The 23,184-nt window shown below is 38.5% G+C and overlaps 1 protein-coding gene across 4 annotated transcripts in view; it reads right to left on the bottom strand.

Moving 5' to 3' along the window:
* FNIP2 (folliculin interacting protein 2) overlaps positions 1 to 23,184 on the bottom strand; it is a 49,941-nt gene that overhangs the window by 18,821 nt on the left and 7,936 nt on the right. Inside the window, exons 1-9 of one of the 4 annotated variants that reach the window (XM_074541187.1) lie at positions 13,906 to 14,842; positions 8,776 to 8,902; positions 6,696 to 6,830; positions 5,530 to 5,630; positions 5,372 to 5,443; positions 4,665 to 4,765; positions 4,376 to 4,465; positions 3,215 to 3,286; positions 2,475 to 2,604 (exon numbers count right to left, since the gene is read on the bottom strand). In XM_074541187.1, coding sequence (XP_074397288.1) covers positions 2,475 to 2,604; positions 3,215 to 3,286; positions 4,376 to 4,465; positions 4,665 to 4,765; positions 5,372 to 5,443; positions 5,530 to 5,630; positions 6,696 to 6,830; positions 8,776 to 8,902; positions 13,906 to 14,090 — 1,013 coding nt within the window. In that variant the 5' untranslated portion in view covers positions 14,091 to 14,842. Of the gene's footprint in view, positions 1 to 2,474; positions 2,605 to 3,214; positions 3,287 to 4,375; positions 4,466 to 4,664; positions 4,766 to 5,371; positions 5,444 to 5,529; positions 5,631 to 6,695; positions 6,831 to 8,775; positions 8,903 to 13,905; positions 14,843 to 23,184 lie in introns of those variants that run through there. The other 3 variants (XM_026792932.2, XM_074541188.1, XM_005486319.4) reach the window with 3 other exon arrangements.

Below are 23,184 nucleotides of genomic sequence, written 5' to 3'. Positions count from 1 at the left end.
GAAAATGGTCAGTCAAGGGGATGGCAGTGTCCAGAAAGGCTGTGGAATCTCTATCCTTGGAGTTTTTCAAGACTTACTCAAGAGTCAAGTTCCACAGACACCTGATGTAAATTCCAAGCTACTGCTTGGCACAGGATGATACCCACAAGTCTCAGCCCAGCATAATTTTTACTGTGATTATACAAAAGGGTGACAAATCCCTCACCATGTTCTTCTATAAATACTAGCCTTGCAGCACTAGATATTGATACTGCTGACTTAAAAAATAATTATTTTTTCTTGCTTAAAGATCTTGATCAATTTAACTGAAAAGAACACCATATATATATATAAATATAATGTGTATACATAAATAAGTAAAATATTATGGGAAAAATGTCTGTTGTAAGGAATTTCAACTGAATAATGGGTGTTAATCTACTGAGAAATTATAGGAGAAAAAGGGTAAAAAGACAAAAAAGCCATGGAGACATTCTGAGCAGCACTCATCTGGAAACAGCTTGGTTTTAGAACTTCTTTTAAGCTAAGACTGAAATACCAGTGAGTGGTAATTAAAAGTTTGAAGTCTTTTCATATCAGAAGTATCTTGAAATGGAGTCTGTAGTATTTATAGAACACTATGAAGCAATTAACAAAAGGAAAGACTCAGGGCTAAGCATTCATTCTTAGTCCATTCTAAAAATACTTAGTTTACAGTTTAATTGGTTTGACAAAGTTAAATATACAAAGAATTCTCATCACAGAGGTATGAGTCCATGAACACAGGATAAAACAGACAATTAAACAACAGCAAAAAAACAGCTTGTGGGAAAACAGAGTTCCAGACAAAAGCATAACCTCATCTGAACTTCAGGAACTTGCATACAGAGACAGAAATTCCCAAGGAAGTCAGGAAAGGATGGTCAGTCAGCATCCAAGAAACATCGCAAGCTTTTGCACTGCTTCCCAGGAACAGAAATTGAGGAATTTAGCTCTGAGAGAGAAGCCTTTTCAACAAAACTGCTAATCTAGCTTGCTTGCCAATTGACTTTGTGGAGTTCCAACTAGACATCTCAATTTCTTTGAGCTATTGGCCTAAAACATCAGTCACAGAAACTGTAGAATCTTGGCTGTAACAACCTGGGGTGCAAACTCTGTGGCAATGAAGTATTCAACCAGAAGCCTACTGTTTCTCTAGCAAATAACCAGAAAACAAGTATCTGAAGAGGCCTTTTGGCTTAGAAAGAATCCCAGTTCAAGAATAATTCTAGAGAGTAAAAATAATTATGTGCTGTTTCCAGTATCTTTCCCCAGCACTGGTTCTCCAGTGGGGAAAAAACCAACAACCCTGCTCTGGACAGCAAATAAGCAGCCCAAAGAGGATTTCCTCTAGACAATTTGTAAGTTTCAGAACACTTTGCAGAAACTTATATTTGTGAAAATTTGGCCGCTTTTTAAACTGGGCTGAAATGATCTTATTTACCCTAGATGTTTTAACCTTTTTTTTACATGGGCTGCTCTCAGCCTTTTTCTTTAGGAAAAAGTACTTCAGTTTACTTAAAGCAACCAGTTTATTCTGAACTGCAAGTGTGATTTAGACAGCACAACTGCTACTTTAGTACCATGGCACAATCCTTCATGTTAAAAATTATTCACTAAGAATATCTAGAAAAAATGCTGCAAGTGCTGATTTACACTAGGGAAAGCTTTTCAAATGAGGTTTAATTTTTACTGACTACATATTTTAACTGGCAGCTTTTATGCTTCTCTTAACTGAAAAGGGAGAGAGGCCAAATAGCATGAATTTCTTGTAGGTCTCCACTAATTCCACTCTGTCTCTGTGTACAGGTGGATGAGTACAGAGAGAGGATAATCAAGAACCATTTGCTATTTTGCAAATGACAAGGGAAGAATTTGCTTATTAGCTATGAAAAGTCTGCTGCATTCCACGCTTTGTTATGCCACTGAGCTACAAAAGCTAATAAAATTCCAAAACAGAAGCCAAGCTTTTTGATCACAGCTTTTTTTTCTTCCTGTTTTGGCAGAAGTCACATCAGGAACATCCTGTACCAGCCAAGAGAGTCGTCATGGGCTATTACTCCAAAATTTCACTAACTGCTCACTGGTCAGACTTCATCACAGCATAAAGTCATTATGGCAGCAGTGCTGTTACAGTCCCTTTCATCTCAACAGGATGCTCTGCTCCTTCAGAAAAAAATTAATTTACTTTTCAGAATATGGTTTCATACACAGCCTATACATTCACACCATATTAATACACAGCCTATGTATCCAGTAAAAATAATTATATTCCAAATTGGGCTTTGAAGTTCACATTCAGCCAAAACTTCATCTTTTTTTATATTGGCAATCTTATGTAACACGCACAGAAAATAGACTGAGTTGAGAACATTTAATAACAGGGTTTGTGCTTTTAAAGAAAGGAGGCTTAGGCTCTCAAACACTTGTTGTAATAAGAAAGTTGCTACACTCACCATCTTGGAACAATTCCATTCTCTAAACTGGTTGTCTGACTTCGGAGCCAGCGACGTTGATAGCTGCTAGAAGATGATGATGAAGAGCTTGGAGATGGAAAAGGAGTAACCAGAAGACTGCTCAGAGATGCTATGAAGAAAGCAAGAAACCCCACATACAATGAATCACAAAGAGTGCTGGTTAAATACTTTTCTTCATACTCTAACAATAATTTCTCACAAATATTGCTCTTGCTTTCTGGTCTTTTTCACACAACTCACTTGCAACAGGAGAGACAATTATTTAACATAAATCTTGCTGCTTGAGGACATTCATTTGTTATAAAGTAGGAGGATCATCCCCACTTAAACATACTAAAATGTATTTTATTCTCATAAAAAGTATTCTCTCCCATGAGTTCTTGCACTCCCATTACAATAGACAGGATGACTTCTGGTCTTCATTTTCCTATTCAGTGTAAAAAGCCATTTCTCTTCATTTGCTCTAGTAAAGGCTCCAACCAGTTCTTCCTCCAAATTATAAACTGGTCAAGAGCCCAGAACATGGTGGTTGTAAACAAAGAATATAATGGCAAATATTTTTGCATAAGGGCTTGAGGCAAATGCAGAAGGCAAACCACCTAGCAGATAAAAACAACTATGGATTTACAGGTCATGAGGTGTCTATATTTCAGGTGAACCACTGCAGCCAAGAATTGTAACAATTACAAAAGCAGGCAAACAAGATAGACAGCAGATACCTGACCGAGCAATGCCGCTGTCTCTGTCCTCGTTTTGTCCTCTGCTAGGCATATCAACAGGTGTGCTGTGTGCTAAAGCAAACAGAGCAGATCAATAGAAAATATTACATAATTCGTCGTACTATTTGTCAGCATTTTAAAAAAAATGTTTAAGTTTAAAGGTCATTCACCAAAAAAATTACATCCCGTACTGTTGCTCAAAATCAGTATGGTGCAAAGAGAGGTGGTAGCAAATAGTAGCCTGTGCTGAGTATCATGTTACCACAGGAAGGTTATTTGCCCAAATGTGAAAACATTTCTAAGGAGCTTAAGAATATGAATACAGTCTGCATTATCAGAAATCAGATATACTTTGAAAGTGAAGGCTCATCACTCTTGATAAACTCTGAGTATGCAAGATTGTCCTTTGACACAGGTTAAGATCAGAATGAAATAGTCCAGCACATGGTCCATTAAAAGCTTCTGTTTCACTTGCTGAGCTGAGATTTACTGTCCACAAAGCCTCACCATAAGAAATACTCCATCTATGTCAGATCACATCGAAGTGTTAGTAGTGCAGAGTAACTCAAATTGTTGAGCATGCAAGATTTGCAAACGCTGTGAAGAAACTGCATTGGTATTTCAGTTCACATTTTTGCAATTAACAGAAGTAATTAGGCCTGAGATCTACCTACCTGCATGGATCATCATTCTGCCTGTAAAAAGAGACTTTATGAACCCTAAAGTATTGAGAATTAAAGAAATTAATATTGCTTAAGGAAAAAAACCTTTAAAGCCTCCCAGATTTAGCTCAAAAATTTTGAACGTCTGCCACCAAATTAAAAAGTAGCAAGAGATCAGAGAAGAAAAAGCTGTACACCAGCAAGACACCTGCATGTTAGCAAGAAACCAGCACCAAGCCAGGAAACATAAGTTCTCTAAGAAACTTAAGGGCTAATTCATCTTTACAAGACTGCATGAAATATCTTTAAAACAAAACACAGTGATTTAGCTTAGCCATCTTTCAGAAGACTTATTTGTAAGTATGTACCCGATACACCTGTTGTCACTATTTCAGCCCTCTGTTTCTAGAGACTATGCATGTCCTGCAAAGATTCAGAAGGAGCTGGATTTGTGTGTGCATATGGATGGGTCACACTGTGGCTGGCATTCCACACAAACCTGCAAAGAAAGAAGCACTGCGGATGAGCCGGAGGGGACCTCCTTCAGACACACCCTGCAGCAGTTTGCTGCTACACAGCTGTAACACACCTAGGAAACAAAAGCAACGTAGAGAAAATGGAAAAAAATGAAAAAAAAAACAAAACAAAAAAAAAAAACCAAAAAAAAACCCCAAGCCAAATAAAAGGTAAAAAACCCAAGGAGGTGATGTACTGGGGAAAAAAAGCCAAAACTGAATGAACAGATGGCCTTGTGTTGTCAAAAACACACAGAACCTGGAAATATTTACCTAAATTACTTCCACTGCGACAGGTTCCCAAACCATTCTGATTGGAGCTCAGTTTTCCCAGACTGGGATCCTGGTTGATGCATTCAAAGCTATCTTGCAAGCTAAAATAGGGGGACAAGCCAGTATTCCTTCAGAATATGATCAATAGGCATTAATATTAGCTTAAGAATTAGGTTCATTTTATAATAAAAGAAGGCTGAACATTAACTTAAAAACTAAATTGAAGGACAAGTAGGTTTCTGAAACGGGAAGGAAGCAGGCATTCATTTTTTACATTTAAATTATTGGAACTTCTTTCTAGGACACTTGGGATTCAATTTATTCATATTTGCCCATTTTGGGGAGGAGGTACAACAGAACAGCATATTTGGTGAAGGAAACAGAAGTGTGATATGGGGTCAAAGCATTCTCAGCCTATCCCTTCCTCACCCTTCTGACAGCAGTAAGAGATGGACATTTTGATTGTCCAAAGCACCTAACCTCTGAACTTTATTGCATGTCCTGGACAAATTAGGAAGCAGAAACTTGGAGATTATTTTTTTTTTTTATTAAAAACTTGGCTGGCCTAACTAGAATCTATTAAGAGAATTCTTCTCCACAGCTGCCTTCTCAATTTTTTACCAGAACTACAAAAGGAGAAAGACAGACAGACAACTGCACTGGCTGGGAAAGGAAAGAAATTATATATAAAAAAAAGATGTTCTTACTTATTGTTGCTTCCACTGAAGCTTCCTACCCTGGCTGAGAAGACTTTACTTATCATCAGCTGTGGGGGAGAGCTGAAAGGATAAACAGTCATTTATTTCACTGAGTCATCAATTCCAAGTGCCTGAAAAGACAGTGCATCACAGAAAAGGACACTCACCGTATGTAGTGAATTTTCAAGGTGGAGCCTTTGTAACTCATTGCCACTGAGCCAAACATCATTTCTCCCAGCATATTGACATCGGAGGCTGGTCTGGTGTACTACAGAGACAACAAGACAGGAACAGCAAAATCAAAAATAACTTGGCATACTACTTCAACTTAACATAGTGCCACAGTGATGCATTGGGAAGGGAGAACAAAGAAGTTCATCTTTTTCATGCAAAGCAAGATCAGTGTGCACTCAGTGTGGGTTTAACACTGTGGATTTAGCAATTTCAGCAGGAAGAAAACCTGCATTTTGCTCACTAGATGAGCAGTGCTATCCTTGTTCTGGGCAGACCCCCAAAGGCAAGACAGAAAAAAAGATCTTCTGCATTTCCAAAGAAATAGCTGTGTCCATAAACACTCCCATATAACAGAGTCTTTGATAAAAGCTGTAAATGCTCACAGGACTTGGATTCTGTGGTCTGGATCCCCAAAAAATAAACTGCCTTCTTTATCCAAATGAATAAATTCAACTTCCCTGTCTTTATAGAAAACTTCTTGGAAACGTTTTTTATTGAAAAATTATTTGTGATTATACATAGAAATGCAGTCTTCAGATCAGTTGCTTATTTTGTTTCAAAGACTGATCATCAATAGCAAATACAAAGAGAAGTTTGTTAATGCTGAAGAAAATAACCTTTCAGTTAAATATCATTTTCTTTTCCCACCTTAACCTATACATCCTTCAAACTTCATTTTTCTAGGTGAAATGCTAATGCTTTTACTAAGAAAGAGACAGAGTACTTAATGTTATAGTAAGACAGACTAAAGGGATTCTTAATAAACTATGTTCAACAGCCTCTTCAGAACTGACCTGAACCACACGCACACATCAACAGAGAACAGTATAGTGCTTCTTACAACCTTCTTATGAGAAAATGCTATTAGATATATTTCACAACTCCTTGAAAGGTAAGACCAAGATAGACTAAAAGGTTAAGATGCACCCACACATATTTTTATTCTACAACACTTTGAGGATAGAGTAGACCGCACGGTTCGGATTAAGCTGTAATGTAATAGAAGCCAAAGTCATTCAATGCATCTAAGCAGAGGCTTTAATAAACCAACTTCTTCAGTAAAATGGAAAAACAAAAGCAACAAAGTAACAAATATTACCTGATACTTCGGTATCTGTTCTTTGATATTTTGCATACAGCTTACAGAGGGACTATGGGAAGAAACACTGTTGTTCCCATTGCTTGCTTGGCAGTTCTTGGCAGAAGTCTTTACAGAAGCCTCATCTGCCATTTTCTGTGTTAAAACAGAACAGGTGATAAAAAGTAAATCTGAGATTCTAAACCTATCATGGCAAGAATCTCCTTAAAACTACAGGAAAGCAATAGAAATAAAGAATAATCTTATTTGTCTCAAAAAATATGTACCAGTTTTAAAATATTTTTTAAAATGCCAGCATCAGAGCAAGTGGAGAACTGCTCTCACATTCTCACTGTCAGATAGGTTTTCATAGTATCATCTATAATCAGATTACTCAGTTTCACAGGAAGATCATTCCTAATTGTTATGAATTACTCATTGTAATATTTGCCAAAATTTATGTAAACAAAATCTCAGTTTATGGGTTTCTTACAAACTAATTCCCGTGATCATCTGCACAATTAATCACTCAAATTGCATGTAACTTTTGCTCCCCAAATGCTTAACACATTTCTAAAACAGAAGAACAGCCAGCAAAAATAAGGGATAGATAATCCATTATTTGGCAGAATTAGCAGGTTAAAGAGAAACAATGTATTTGAACACTCAATGTGAATAAGCTTTAGTGTATTTCAGAAAAACACACAGTAAACACACATACGCTCCCTTGACTTCAATTTAAACAGGACTGAGTTTGAAAGTAGTTCTGTCTTTATTTTAAATGAATTAAGTTTTAGTTTTGGTGTTTAACAACAACCAAATACTCAAAATTATTTTTAACATCCATGTGTTTGCATGGCATTCAAAGTACTATGGCTGCTTTAAAAGGGTACTTAGATTAGTGAGTGTCTGGCTAGAAAACAGATTATAGCCTGTATCGTGTTATGAGGGAGGTTATAATCTGTTTTATGTCCGTGTTGCATAGTTTCTGGTAGAACATTTTGTAGTTAACTTTTAGCTAAGGTATTCAAGCAAGTGGAATAATTTGAGTATTTAAATGAAGTCAGAAATGCATTTTTTGCTAAGATGCTATTGGTTTTAAAACAACTTTAAGATACTTAGTAATGACCTTGATTTTGGGCAGGGGGTGGGGGAAGAGGGGAAGCCAGATTAACAAGCAGTCTGACCCATTTACGCTCTTAAGTAGATGATCAGACATCAGCTGATGATGCTCATCAGTCTTACTGATTCAGCACAATGGCATATTTACAGTGTGACTGAAATATAGACTGGTGCTTTTAAAGCATCTTCATAACTGAATTCTACAAGTTGTGACTCTTCTTATACAGGTGTATATATATAGCTGTGCAACAAACCATGTTAGTCTAACAAGCTGAAGCTGTTGGTTCTAAAAAAACTTCAAAACAAAGAAAAATTAGAAATAATTTAATGTAGAAGAGAAACAGAGGCAGTGGGAAAAAACACAAGCAAAACCACCACAAAATAGAAAACACTCTTGGCTTCCTGATCTTAAAATGACCTAAGTTTGCTGAAAGCTTTACTCCACAATTAGTGTGTTTGGAGAGAAGAAAAAGAACTTGCATCTTGACGGCATCTGTTCTTGCTTCTATGTGTCACCAAAACTTACACGGCCACATAAACCACCATGTGTCATGCTTACATGGTTAGCCAGTGAGGTTGTTTTAATTCACATAAAGGCAACAGCTTTACTACTGCAAACACCAAAGGAAAAAAAAGCACCTTTAGACACATGGTGTACATCACTGAAACAGACTGCACAACCAGGGCTAGCAACAAAAAGCAAACAGTCAACATTAGAAAGACTGAAGAAATCTCAGTTTAAGGGTAAATAGATTTCTCTGCCTGAAAGAAAATCTGGATTGTTACATTTGAATACCATATTTATATTAGAAATACCAAATACCAGACATGCTCATTGGCTTGTTGGAATGATGCTTGTTGCAGCTATCACACTGAAAGACCACAAGATTAAGAAGTTAATACTGTCCTATTAAAATAACTACTTTTGGAAAGGAAAACAAAAGAGCAGTAAGACAACAGCAAAATGAAAATTTCATACCTGAACCACAGCTTCATCAATTTTGCGGACTGCTTTGGAATCAAACAAGACCTGTCTGCCTCTCCTCTCACAGTCTTGGTAAACTATCAGGCGGATTTCATTCAAGTCCAACTCCGAAGAGGACCAGCTAGGGATTAGAAACAGGAGATATTAAAATAGTGTGTTTACTCTGCACATTCATTTAAGTGAAGAAATGGGCATTAGGCAAATATATGCTTTACTTAGCATTTACAGAATCCAGGTTGCAAATCACATAGCTCCAAGAAAAAAGGAACTCCAAAGGAGTGTCTAAGCTCAGCGTCACTGACAGAGGCAGGCACAGCCAGACCAATTTTCATCCAATCCTCTTCCAAAATTTTCCAGAAATAGAACACAAAACTTAGTCTCAATCTGCTCCAGGCTTAACTACTATTGTTCTCTTCTCTGTACACAGCCTGGATCATCCTTATTATAAGGTAAGTGTACTATTTTATGCAATACTCCCAGTGGCAATAAAACAGAGTGGATTACCATCCTCTCTCCTGCAGTTTTTCAAAGGCACAAGGCTTACATCCTCTCTCTTCCTTCTCTAAACAACACAAACCTAATTCCTTTTGACATATTCCTGACAATGCAAGTTAAGATTTTCCCAAAGTTTAAGCCTTGCAATGGATAGACAAGGTTTATGTTGTTCCATTCTTCTTCTCCCTTTTCAGAGACATTTCAGGGATTACAGAGCAGCCGTTGATTACTGAGACGATGTCCAGCTACAATGAAAATAATTTAGTACATGAAACCAAGATACTTGAAATTCAATCTGAAGCAAAACAATTCTCTCAAGCCAGAATCTGTCCATTCTGCAAAGATGCAACATGGCACACGACCTGCTCACTGCACTACCACAGAGGCTGAGAAGCCAAAGAGATTATTGTGGCAATGACAAGAAACCTCGTTTTCTAATTCCAAAAGGAGTCAGCCTATACATCAAAGCACAGAGATTTGTTTGGCCTCAGTTTTAGCTACAGAAACACTTCCAGGTTATGTGCTGACAAGCTGAAATCAATGGAAAAAACCTACTACTGCATGAAGCAGTGCCACAGAGCACTGATGCTCAGCCTCACTGCCCCAGCCCTGACCTGGATGGACTGCACCTGGGGGGTGAGAGTACAACTGTTATTAATAGTTGTTGGTTTAACAAACTGCATTACAGACTTCAGTCAAGGCCACACTGATCTTCCACCCAAAAGGGGGTTTTATTTAGGAATTTCCCCAAACTTTGCTTTACAGAAACCGAAGGCAGATAATTGAGAGAAGAGCATAAAACCCCTATACAGACAAAAGACTAGAATTTATGAAGCTATTTCTTTTATTCCATCCTCTGTCAACATCCATAAATCAACAGTGAGGTAAACACTATCAAATCCTTCTAGTCAGAATAACTGCTTTTAGAAGTACACTTGCAGACTTGTGATTTTAAAATAATTTTAAGTAAAGCCAGCTTAATTTCTTCTTTGTGCTATTTCTATGTAACTAAGAAAAAAAAAAGCCTAAATAGACATATTTTTCAAACCTGAAAGAACTCTATCTGGAGGTCTATTTTTAAACATCTTGGGGCAGAATAAGCCAGATATCTATCTCCACTGTAAGTTACTCTAATACAAATATGCTGTATGTACATAACATAGCAGGTTTCCCATCATGGAATGATGCTAAAGGCTGTTTTGCCATCCACAGTGAGGAAACTTCTTGACCTGTAGGTAACATGTTGCCTCCAGAACTGCTGAGAGTGCCAGGCAGATTTCTTTTCAAGCCTTCCCTGACAAAGGCAGTCACAGCATCATGTTAACCTCCATGAGACCAGACCTGATACCATTGTCGATAGTTGCCCAACAAATTTCCTACACACCTTGCTTACACAGAGAGCTGCAACTACACCATCTGTGTAAGAAGTCTATTACTAGTTTCTCAGCCCACTGCCTATGCAATGCTATTACAAAATCCAGTTATACTGAATGCAAGAGAAGTCAGAGCCATCAATACACTTCATCCTACTCTGCCACAAGAATCTGATACTCTTCAGTACCAGATACCCCAATATCTCTTCAGTTACACAGCTATCTATTTACTTACTTGCTGCAACAGACAACCTGAAGCAACTATGCTGTTTTATTAATAAGTCTGCAGGTCATTCCTTTTTTTAACAACACAGAAAATTATATCTTTATATCTTTAGCTTAAATTCTATGCAAGAGTAAAGCCTTATTTATCTCCATTACTGGCACAGCAGCATCCGTACTTCAGACCACAGGCTTGCAAGTCTAAACTGAGAAAGATTCATTTCAGACACAGATTGAACCAATTTAGACCTGCATCTGCCCACTGATGCAGGGTTGCATGCAGGCTGGGTTGCATGAATTCAGGTTTCCTCGTGAATAAATAAACTGTCCCTCATTACACACTAAAGCAAACCTCATGTTGTTCATGCAGTGCGGACTTCTGTATAAGACATGAACTGGATTTTATGTTCAAGTAGAAGCCAACTTAACAGCCTTTTCCACACAACATGCTAGAACTAAAGATTGCTGCAACCTGCCAAAACTACAAACAGATTCTTTAATACCAGACAGCAACAAGCTAAGAAATTACACAAAATCTATCATACAGAGCTTTATGTGACCAGCAAACCAAATCTAAGGAAGTAATTTCAGACAATGTTTCTTGTAGTTCTAACCAAATATCAAACTTATGTTTTAATGATGCCATTGCTTACAGATGCACTCCTGCAGCAGACCTACCCATTACAGAAGAGATCCTCATTTGACAACATCAAGCACGTCTATATGCAATTCATACAGGCATACAAGTCCATGTAGCCTCATTACTTGCACATGGAATCCAGCAGCAGGCCCAAGACCAGCCAGATGACCAGGATGTTTATGCCCATCACAAAAACTGATGAGCACTGCTTACAGGACTTCCACCCTTTATTGTTTAAGCAAGGTTATGTAAGAGTTCCCCCAAAACAGGGACAGCAGGAGTATTCAGTCATCTCCTAAAAGCAGTGTTGAAGAATACAGACAGTATGCAGATTTATTGGTCAGCTCTGTTTTCACATGCATAAAAACCAAACCCCAAAATGTTACTTCCTTACCTCTGTATCAGCTTATTGCTTATTTAGCAATGCCAGGTCCTGCATATTCATAAAAATCAGCTGAATTAACATGATCTTGTGTATATGTTCACATTTCAGGTTAAATGTGGCTGTTCTGACTAAACATGATTTATAATTTGAACACAGAAGTAAGAGCCCCACATGTCTTTTCACCCCTTTTTGTGACCCTTTCTGTTACTTGCATCTGCTCTGGTAGTTGTTGGACCCTCCCATAAACTGAATTCTCTGCAGCAACAGAAGCCTGTCCAAGCACACAAAAGTGGACCAGAAACATGGTTGGAGAAAGGAAGAAGTAGAAAGCACCTGAAAGAAGGAAAGTAGAAAGGAAGAAGAACCTGCACCTCTTGGTGGCAGCATGACTTACACTAACTCACTTTGTCCATGGAACTATATACCTTTAGGAAAGGGCACACAGAAAATGCTCCCGAAACATTCCAACTAAGTATTGAGGCTAGCTGAGATTTTAATTGAGTTTTCTTGTTCCCACGTCAGTTCCTTGTCTGCTTAGTGAGCTGACTCCCTAACAGGAGCCAGTTTCAAAACGTCTTAAAAGGCCAAGGCCAGAACAAGGGGAAAAAAGACAAGAGCATGATGCAAAAAATCAAAGGAAGAAGTGGCTTCTTCAACACCATCAGTCTGTTTGAGCAGCACAGATTACCCAGCCTCACCTTCAGACTGGACCTTTACCGTAGGTGGAAGACACCAGAACTAAAAACACTGTCTTCAAGTCAAAATAAATAAACCAAATCAAGCTGTGCTCATATGACAGTAGAACCAGGTCTACCACAGACACTAAAATGCTACTGATTTTTTTTTTTAATTTTTGAAAGGAAGCCACGAGTTTGGAACAGCTTAGTGATATCCTAAAAAGTTTTGTCTCTCCCCAGAGAAGCTTAAGCTTGCTTTATTTTCTCCTACACATGCTACTTTTTTTTTTTTTTTTTAACATTTCTTCAATTATAGTTATGAGACATGGAGGCAAGATCTCTCTTACTTAGGGGAAAGCAAACTTGTTTGTTCTGGGAAAAAATTCACAAAAAATTTGCCTCATTCTGTCCTGAATAAATATTTTCAGTTAATATAGATCTCCAAACTCGAATGTTTACAAAGAAAGCTTTTGCTTCCCCTTTATAATTATCAGCATGCATGCAATAACTGAAGAGTGACCTATTCAATTATATTCAAAAACTACTTCAGCTGACCTTAAACTGTGTTTGAAAGTGACTAACCCCTTATTCCTCCAGTGCAACATCTACAGGCTAGAAAACCAAACAGACTGAAACAGCTATGTATATTTATCTATATTTTTCTGCTTCTTAGGCCAACAATCCTGAATGTAGAATACTAATTCTAAGACTCTTGGGTGCTGGAATTTGGAAAAAAGCTATCCTGAACCATATTTTTAACACAGCCACATAGCTATAAAGAGTCAGACATTGGAGACGTGCTGGCACATGTCTGAAAAGGACAATACAAAAATTAAATAAATACTATTCCCCCTTCAGATTACTCTGATGTAATGCTCGAATTTGAGGTAATTCACAAGTAAAGCAGAGGGTTCCCCTCTCTGTTTTTCCCCCACTTCACAGCATTCTCTCCTGTCATCTCCACACACTGTTAGTACTTGACCCACTAACACAAGAGGTGGCCAAAAAAGTAAAAGAGGGGAAACTAATTAGGAAACTAGAAAGAGAAGGTAAGATTATTTAACCTTAATTGAAAAGAAAGGCAATTACACTTTATGCCTCAGTTTGCATATACATAAATCTTACCCCTGATCAGAGTCAAGTATGTCAGTTCAGTTTCAAAAAGGAAAGACTTTCTGGAGTTCCAGTCATTATTATCATCAAGAATAAGTTTCTAACAGAACTTTTTCAATTATTTACAAAATAGCCTTTCAGCACATGATTATAAATCTAGTGTTACATAAAAACGTCCTTCATCAAAAATCATACACATCAAAAAAGTTATATGCATACCTGTTTTGCAGCAGTCTAGTCACTTTGTTGGCACAGCTGACACTTTCATCTCTCAAAGACTTTCTAATTCTTTCATCCAATTTGGTACGAGAGAGATTATTTCCAAGTGGTACATCACTGTTGTTTCTTGTTCTTTCTATTCGTCCCCCAGTGCCATTTGCAGTTTTTGGTGCACCCCCACACATTTTCTAAGCCAAAAATCCTCTTGTAAAGCTCCCTCAAAGAAACTAAATACCTGCTGAAGAGAAACAGCCTCAAGCAAGTTTCTTCATTATCGATCAACCATTAACAATAACCATCAGCTTTCTTCCCTATAAAGGAACACAGTCTGCCGAATTTCCAGCTGGGGGAAAAAAGGCAGAACGATCTTCATATATTCTATAAGCCATTAATACAAAAGGACAGCTGTAGCTAATGTACTTCTGCAATTATTCCAGACAGTACAGACATGACTTTCAGGTTTCAGAAGCCATCGCGGACTTGCTCTTGCTGCTGTCAGAGGTTTTCCTACTAAGCCTGGTGCAAAGCTGTAGCAGATACAACAGCAAATATTGACTTTAGCTATGTTTGTTTCCTGGTATGTGATTTAGGTAGCTGGCAATTATGTAGTCACAAGACTGAACCATATGGCCTCTTTAAAAAAAAAAAAAGCATAGTTGCTTCTGCAGTGACTCGCCCTTAGTTGCAAGGTTGTTCTAACACTGGCTACAACACCCTGTTAATGGCTCTCATGTGAGCAAGTGTCATCTGACAACCCCTAGCAACCCGGTATAGCTTAGGAGCAAGTAAGAATCTGTCATCATTGCCATATGGTTATCAGTTCAAAAAACCCAACTACCAACACCAAGAAACATGCTAGATATTCTGCACTGTAATGCTTTTATTTCTAAGGACAAGACCTACTTATACTTGGACAAGAACTTGGCACTAGTACTTTGAAAAGGTTTTTTGAAAAAGTATGAAAGAAAACAATGAGAAAAGGTTGCAGACTTCAAGTTGCTTGGTGAGAATTTATAGTCATGTGGGTCTTAAAATAATTCAATAACAGTACTGATGACAAAAATATCTAATAAAATACTCCTGACCAAGTAAATTTAAGTTTTTGAACAGAACAAAGGAATCAGAGGACAGAAGACAGAATATCATTAAGTCCAACTCCTGGGCCCACACAGGAGCATCCCCAAGAGTCACACTTCTGCCCCAAAGTGTTGTCAAATGCTATTGAATTGTCAGGATTGGTCCTGTGACCACTTTCCTGGGGACTCTGTTTGAGTGCCCAAACACCCTCTAGGTGAGTAACTTTTTTCTAATATGCAATCTAAACCTCCCTGGCCCAACTTCATGCCATCTTGGGTCCTGCCACTGGTCACCACAGACAAGAGATCAGTGCCTGCCCCTCCTGATGAAGTTGTAACTGCAATGAGTCCTCCTCTCAGCCTCCTCTTCTCCAGGCTCAACAAACTGAGTGGCCTCAGCCATTCCTCATATGGCTTCTCCCCAAGGCCTTCTCCCCATCATTTTTGTTGCCCTCCTCTGGGCACTCTCTGACAGCTTAAATATCTTTTTTTGTATTGCAGTGACCAAAGCTGCACACAGGATGTTCTCCTAGGCTCTGGTAATTCTACTGCAGAACAAAGTCCTCTTCCCCATCTTTGCACTAAAAAAAGTCATCCAGACATATCTGCTCATAATTCACATCTCTCATGAATTATGATGGGCTTTCTCCCCATCAGTAAAATTTTAAACATTTTATAAGATAACAGCTGTACTGCAATTTCCCTTCCAGGTTAAAAAGGGAAAACCACTTCGTTAATGGTCAACCAGACAAGCAGTAGAGTTAGAAACAAGATTTCAAAACCCAGTGCTACGTGCTACCTGCTAAATAGCACAGCACCCTTAAAATGATTTTGTAATCACAGTTAACCCCAACCTCCAAAATCTGGACAGAAGTGAAGCAAAAAACTAGAGCAAGGTTAGGCTGAACAACTTGCTCTGTTGCTGAGGGAAACCTATATCAATAAAAAAACCAACTCCACTTCAATCCCCATAGAAGTGACAAGTACTGGATCACAATTACTCCTCCTCCCAAGTATGGCAAACAAATGAAATCTTTGGCCTGTTCTCAAGTGACTTAAATGATCTAGGTGAAGACAAATCTAGACCTCACCTCATTGAGGAAGAAAACTTTAAACACCAGTGCTACAAGTAATCTTTGAAGTGTGAATAAGTGAAATAATACACTTTGACTAAGATCAGAAAATCATAGCTTTCACTTCTGTACTACCCTTTCCCCAACAAACCAAAATTCTGGAACATTCATCAAACTATCAAATTCCCATCAGGCTTTAGAACAAGGAACTCCTGTAAGCTCACTAAATAGCTTCACAACACTACTTCATCTGTAAATGCAATCTCTGTAGAATAACACAAATCCTAAAGTACCTGGGGAATTAACATGGCAAATCCACAGAACAGTTTTTAAACAACAACAAAATACTACATAAATCCACATATGGAAAACACACACAGTCCATAAGGTAGATAACACAGAAAATGGAAGAAAGTGTCCTGCTCTGTAGATATAATCCTCTGTGAAGCAGAATTTAATCACTCTTTTTCTAGGCTATGTGACAGCATATCACCTGCTCTGTTTGTAGGTCATTTCCTGTCCATCTTCACTGCAAGACAATTGCCTAAACGATTTCGACTCAAGGTAACACTTTAGCAAGAAAATTTGGGATGGGGGAAGAGAAATAAATGTATGTGATGTAGTTCAGAATAATTTTCTGTATAAGTTACAGCTGCCCACTACAACTTAAGCACTGTTTTCAATATAAGAGAATATTTTCTGAGACCCATGCAAGACGTTGTTTCCCAAACAGCTTTTAGAAGCGGCTAGAGAAGCTTAAGGAAAAGTTTGAATCATACCTGCTGTTTCAGTGAGCATTTCTTTTTGCAAAACATACACTTAAGCAAGACTGATACACAAAAAAATGCCTAGACCCAGACATTCAGGATTAGTGCCAAAACATATATTTTAGGAAGAAGTGGAATATCTTTTGGATTGCTTAATAGTGATTTTCCCTCTTTTAGTCCATAGAATAGCTTACGGGGAACACAGGTTTCTATCCTCTCTCCTAATTTGCCTCATTTACCCTGCATTGTCTCTTCTCTTTCTGAAACCTCAGATATGGAAGAGTTGTGCTGATGCCACACCACATTCCTTTTCCACAATGACTTAAAGTAGTCCTAATATGGCAAAGCTCTATTAACCTCAGATGAACTACCTTGTTCAAGCATGATACATAGTTACTAGTTTCACACAAGTTAGGCGGGATACATTGCAGATTAGTCACGCAACAAGTGAAGGAAGGTATTATTTGGAGCACTGCTCTCTTTCTCAAGACAGATTTTCCTGAAGAAAGAGTTCAGGTGGAGACAAAGTTCTAGGTATGAAATCATTGTACAGAAGGGTTATTTGTTTTAGGTTAATTCTGTATGTTCCTCTACGAAATCCAAAACAATATTGGATATATTTGTTCCTTGCAAAGCTAGAATTCCACAGATTCCCTGCTTAGGAAAGGACAATATGCTGGATTTTTGTAAGGCTGGAAGCATCTTTTCATCATCTTTGTTGCTACAAAGCAGTATCATCACAGACATGCACAAAAAATGACAAGACACACACACTGCTGATAGAGGTTAACAAACAGATCTACGCAAGTCACCATGAAGTGCAGACATCAGCTTTCCACAAACATCAAGAGCAGCCCATTAAACCAGTGCGTCAGAACTCAACTTCTCTGTGTTATCAGGCATCACTGCTCACTGGCTTATCTACAAGTCTGAAGTATGGGAGCTAGCTTTCATAGAGCATCTCAGTAATAATGCAGAAATAAAAAAATAAAACCCACAATAAAACAAAACCCTAATCAAAGAAAACACCCAGCAAGTACATTGTTTGAAGCAGGACCACAAATAGCAGCACAGAGACAGCACTCTCAGTTGCGAGCTCCAGATGTGGAATTTCTCATTAGCAAAGAGAAGAGCTAAAGACTTGTAGTTGCATGAAAAAAAGGCATGCATTTAATTGTGTTTTACAATGGTTTTCTTCTTTCTCAATGAAGAAAAGTGTGGTTTTTGTCAAACTAGGTCTTTAAACAAAGAAAGGTAAAGTCTGCAGTAAGGTTAGCACTTTAAGTCCACCACCTACTCTTTCATCCACACAGAAAGCTGTGCTTAGTTTTATCAACTTTCCCCTTTGCATCCCACTTTCTGCCATCATCTCCATAGCTTCCAACAGTCAGGAGAGCTCAGTTGACCCAAAGTAAGTCAAGCATTTTGCAGAAGCTGTTTCAGAGCGATGATCTTTATTATTACAAAGAACTGACAATTTGCTTGTAACCTTACACTCTCCAGGATTTGACAGTGTTTATTTTTTCAAGGCACCTGCAGTAACCAGCTTGCAGCTTTGACTGGAGCCAAAGAGCAGCTCCATCCGGGAGCAGGCAGCGCCGGGTGCGGCGCCTGCGCTGCCCGGCCAGGCCACCCCAGCTCCTGCGGCACGCAGCGCTGGCTCCCAGCTAACGCATCATTCCCGTGGCACTTGCTCCAGTGGCGCCATGTGACTGGGCCAGCGGCCAGGAACACAGCTACTAAATACAGACACTGCCAAGGCACGTCTGGGAACTGCCTCTGCCAGAAAATGAGATTAAGAGAAGTCCTTTATCCTGCCTCTGCCTTTCCCCACCTTCTCTTGAATGCAAGGAAGAACTACACATTGTACATCTGTCTGAAGAAGAATTCTGAGCAGCAGTACAAGGCAGAATCTGGTATTTATAGCACTGTACTAGCTCTTACTCCATTGCAATGCTGTATAAAAGTCCTGACAGATCTCAGACCTTAGTATCTCCTACATAAGTGAGCAAGCCAAGTCACACATCACCACACCTTAGGGTTGGTATCCTGAGGCATGGGTTTGGTTGCCTGTTCTTTCCTGTTCCTTCTCCCTCCTCTAGAGAGCCTTATATTCTATATTTTATTATTTTTATTTAAGGAAGATTCTGTATACAGCTTTCAAACCTTTGTTCAAAGGATTATTTTCAGAATATGAAAAAAATTACTAAGAAAAAATGTTATTTATTGGACATATGTAAATACATAGATACAGAGAGATAAACAATGCCTGGTGTTGAATATTCCCCCCCAGTTTTTTCTAGCTAAATGAATTTTTTCTGCTGTAACACACACGAACACCTTCACTCCAAGTAGCTAAAAACACCCGCATGTTAACAGCAACCATTTCTTTAGAAATTTCCTCCACTTCTACTATGAAAAGGCTGCATTCACAAGAGGCCTTTGTGAACTGCAGAGGATGTGGCACTTTCTCAAGCTTTACAGACAGAAGTTTAGGGTACTCTCTCCAGGGGCACAGAAAGATTGCAAATTCCCATTTCTCATCATGGTTCTGAACACGCGCTCCCACAGTACAAAAGAACACACTCAAGGAGAGCTAGAGGCAAGTGCTATCCAAGAAACCCATCGCCCTCTTCCAAGGGAAATTGCTTCAGAAGGGGTCAGTTTCATCTAACCCAAAGGCACAAACTCAGCAGTATCACTTCACTTAAAAACAAATTAATATTTACTGCCTAAATTCGTATTCTATGAAAAGAATGTGGCTCTCTAACAGTGCTGAGAGCTGAAGCAGCCCTGTTTTTTTGACCAGCTAACACAATATTGGTAAGACCTCTGTAAATTATTATGTTAAACTGTTGTAAGAACAAGATGTGTTTTGATCCTTCTAAAACAGAGATTGTAGCTGAAAAGTTAGTCTGCAATAACCGGGAAGGGAAGGAAGAAAAACTAAGTTGAATATTTATGAGAAAGTACTGATTTACCCAACTGGCAAGAATATGGGAAAGAACACATACACAAGTAGCCATGCTTGATCACCCAAAGTTGCTGCAGCATGAACAGCAAAGTCCATTGCTTCTGTCTAGATGAATGCCAGGAAATCCTGACTTAGACTGAATGAAGTGATAACACGGACGGATATAACGTCAGCTCCGGCATTTTTCACTAGTTATGGCCAAAAATAAGTTTTGCTCCTCTTGTTTTTGTTATGATAATTTGTCCATTCCATCCAAAACACTTTCCTTAACTATCTCTTGTAGACAACATATGGAGTAGCTTTCTAGTAACTAGAACTGAATCTTGAAGGCTTACATAGATTTATTTTCAAGTTTCACTGGAAAGGGAAGGAGAAACACCTTGGGACCATGTGCATGGCAATTAAATCACTCATACCATACACCTTCTCAATGAAAAAAATACACACAAAACCAACCAAACAAACCACAGTCCTGCAGCTGACTGGCATGGGCAAACCTACCCTTGCTGCAAGCCACTATGCTAAAGACTTACGTTCTGTTTACCACCAATTGCGTAGGACTTTGAATGTATAAATAGTCATTAAGTTATGAAAGTCTCCCCTCCTTAAAGCAGGCCAACCACTCTAAACTACTCACATAGGATCTCAAATATTTTCTCAAAAACACTAGTATTATAGAAGACTTAGAAGTTTATCCAGTCAGGTTTGCTTGTAATTACAGCTGACCGCACCCAGCTAGCATTTGGCTGCCAAGTATCAGTCCATCAATCCTGAAATGTTTGAGGAAAAAAAAAAAAAATCGCACAGAAAATTCAGTTGCATCCTTGTCCTGCAATAAGAATGATTTGCACATTGATAGAGGCAAACAAATTTCAGTCAGCAAGCTTATGTAGCAATTATTAGACAAATTAGAAACCTTCATCCTCACAAGAAAGTAAAACCTGGTCAAGCTCCTTTAGTGTTCCCCAAAAAAACAGTGTACAAGGAAATCCTTTATAACAGACCTGATTTACTCCTGAGATGAAGTCTATCAGAGCAGACTCTCTAGAAGCCATCCTAACAACTACAGATTCAGGATAACTTCATTTAAATACAAACAAAACTCACTTTCTTTTCACTTTCTGTCAAAACAGGGACCAAGGATACAACTCTGATGAAGACTACAGTCACCTTTTAGTGCTTCAGTAATGTGAACAAAATGCCAAAATCAAGTCAAATTTCAATCAAATTTCTAGTTCACACACGAACACATTTCAATCCAAATACAGAATTATTTCTTTAATCAGAGGTTCAAGTCATCTTTGGCACTCTACACAGATGTGTTGTGCTTAAAAATAAAGAAATTGGACAGATACATTATCAATGTGCACATGGGATCATTGAGTTGACTGTTTCAAAAAATGCACATTCACTACAAAATAAATTGTTCTGTTTGCATTTTCATCTTCTTTGCACACCTATCCCTGCACCCATTATCCAGTCCAGCTGTACATAAGCACCAAGTGCTATGATAAAGTGACAAACAGAGATAGCTATTTTCAAATAGATGTTATTTCCCTAGTTCCATTCAAAAGCATTCCCAAATATATCCCTGTTTGTAAGACTGCTCCCAGGAACTTCTGAGCGCAAGAAATTTAGTACCTGAACTTTTTTGAACTCAACTGTACTGTGATCTAGTCCAGAGCAGGTGACTGACATCTATCCCCAAGCCTCCCAAGTACCAAAGTCATTAGGCATTACTCACCCACTCCCTAAGTCAGAATTGTGTCTGAAATCATTTTAGTGCTTTGTAAGCACGATTTATATGCACAGACAAATCTCATAACTACCTTTATAAGGAGAGAGGGTTAATTTTTCCAACTCTTTAACTTGATGTGATCTAGAAATGTTTTTAACAGTTGGGAGGGCAGAGGTTGCACTCCTGAAGCGGCTAACACAGGAGAGCAGCCTTCCTCCAGGCTAAAAGCCAAGACAAGTAGGAGCTAAGGTGCATGTCACTATGGTTGTCTGCTAAGTGAACTGAAGCGGCCACTAAATCCCTGTTCTTTATTCCAGCCTTCTCAACACAGCCGAGGATTAGCCTTCCATAACCATTCCTACGTGGTGTGACAGCTTCACACAGACTACTGTAAGAAGAGCTGGTTCTATCCCTGACCTTTACACAGACACCACTGAGAGGTCTCAACACTGCTCTATCAGCACTACTGTGGAAGTGACAAATGTCCAGGCAATGCCCAATTCCAGCACTGAACAGGAGAATGTAGTAACATCTTGTAACATTGGAGCCATTCACCAAGACCAAGCCTTCATATGCATGGACTAACCCTGCTGCTCCACAGCTGAGCAAAGTGGTTTCTGCACCAGATTTCTTCTTCCTTGCTCCGGTACCTTCCTTCCCAGCGCCTCACAGGTCTCCACCCACCTTGTTCAACCCAAGCTGTTAAACAAGACAGGACACTTCAGAAACAAAAGGCTCATGACATTTCCTATAGAACGATCTGTCCTAAAAGGTACAATCCATTTTAGAGCGCAAGTTACAGAGCAGGGCATTAAATGTGAAGATTTTAAAAGGTCATTTTGGGGGAATGTGAAGGAAAGGCAAGCAAATGTGGCAGACACAAGCACTCAAATGTTCAGCAATAGCTGGACAAACTCATGTGCTCACATAAAAAAAACAGAAGATACAAAAAAAAAATTGTCTGAACATAAAATAATTTCTGTGAATTGCAGATTTCAAAAAGTTGCAGTAACTATCTTTTCCAGACCACAGAGAGTTTTAACATTATAACATTACATTCTGTAAAATTATCCACATTCAGTGAAATAATAATAACTAAATAACTTGCTCGGGACTATGTATTCAACAGTTTGTACAGCCTTCTCTCTGGGGTTTCCTTCAAAAACTTTATCTAATGTACTCTGCTCAGATTTTCTGTACTCCTGGAGCTGTGCGTTACAAACCCAACCCCAAGAGTTGAGCAATTTCAGGTGTTGGATAACATCCAGATTCAGAATTCAGTACAAATACTCTGCACAAAAATTCAGAGCACTGAGTTCATTCAACCCTGTTTTCTTTCATAAAAGTCAGTAAACTCAATGAAAACAAAAGTTGAGTTATTGTAAGAAACTTCCTGATTCCATTATAAAAAATTAAGTACTACTGTGTTCGGATTTCTAATTTGAAAGTGCTAATACCAAATTCAGACTGCTAGCACCTCTATTAGCAAAATGAATAAATATTGTCAATTGTTTACTTAATACAGCTGATTTCATTAGTACATCTAAAATTTCACTGAGCACCTTGGAGGAGAAAAGTTGAGCTGTATTGCACTGAAGTGAGAGCATCCTGCAGAGAAAGCTCCACACTGATTCAGTAATTACATTACAGC

Source organism: Zonotrichia albicollis, chromosome 5, assembly GCF_047830755.1.
Source record: "Zonotrichia albicollis isolate bZonAlb1 chromosome 5, bZonAlb1.hap1, whole genome shotgun sequence".
Lineage (NCBI taxonomy): Eukaryota > Metazoa > Chordata > Aves > Passeriformes > Passerellidae > Zonotrichia > Zonotrichia albicollis.
This window is presented reverse-complemented; position numbering and strand designations above follow the sequence as displayed.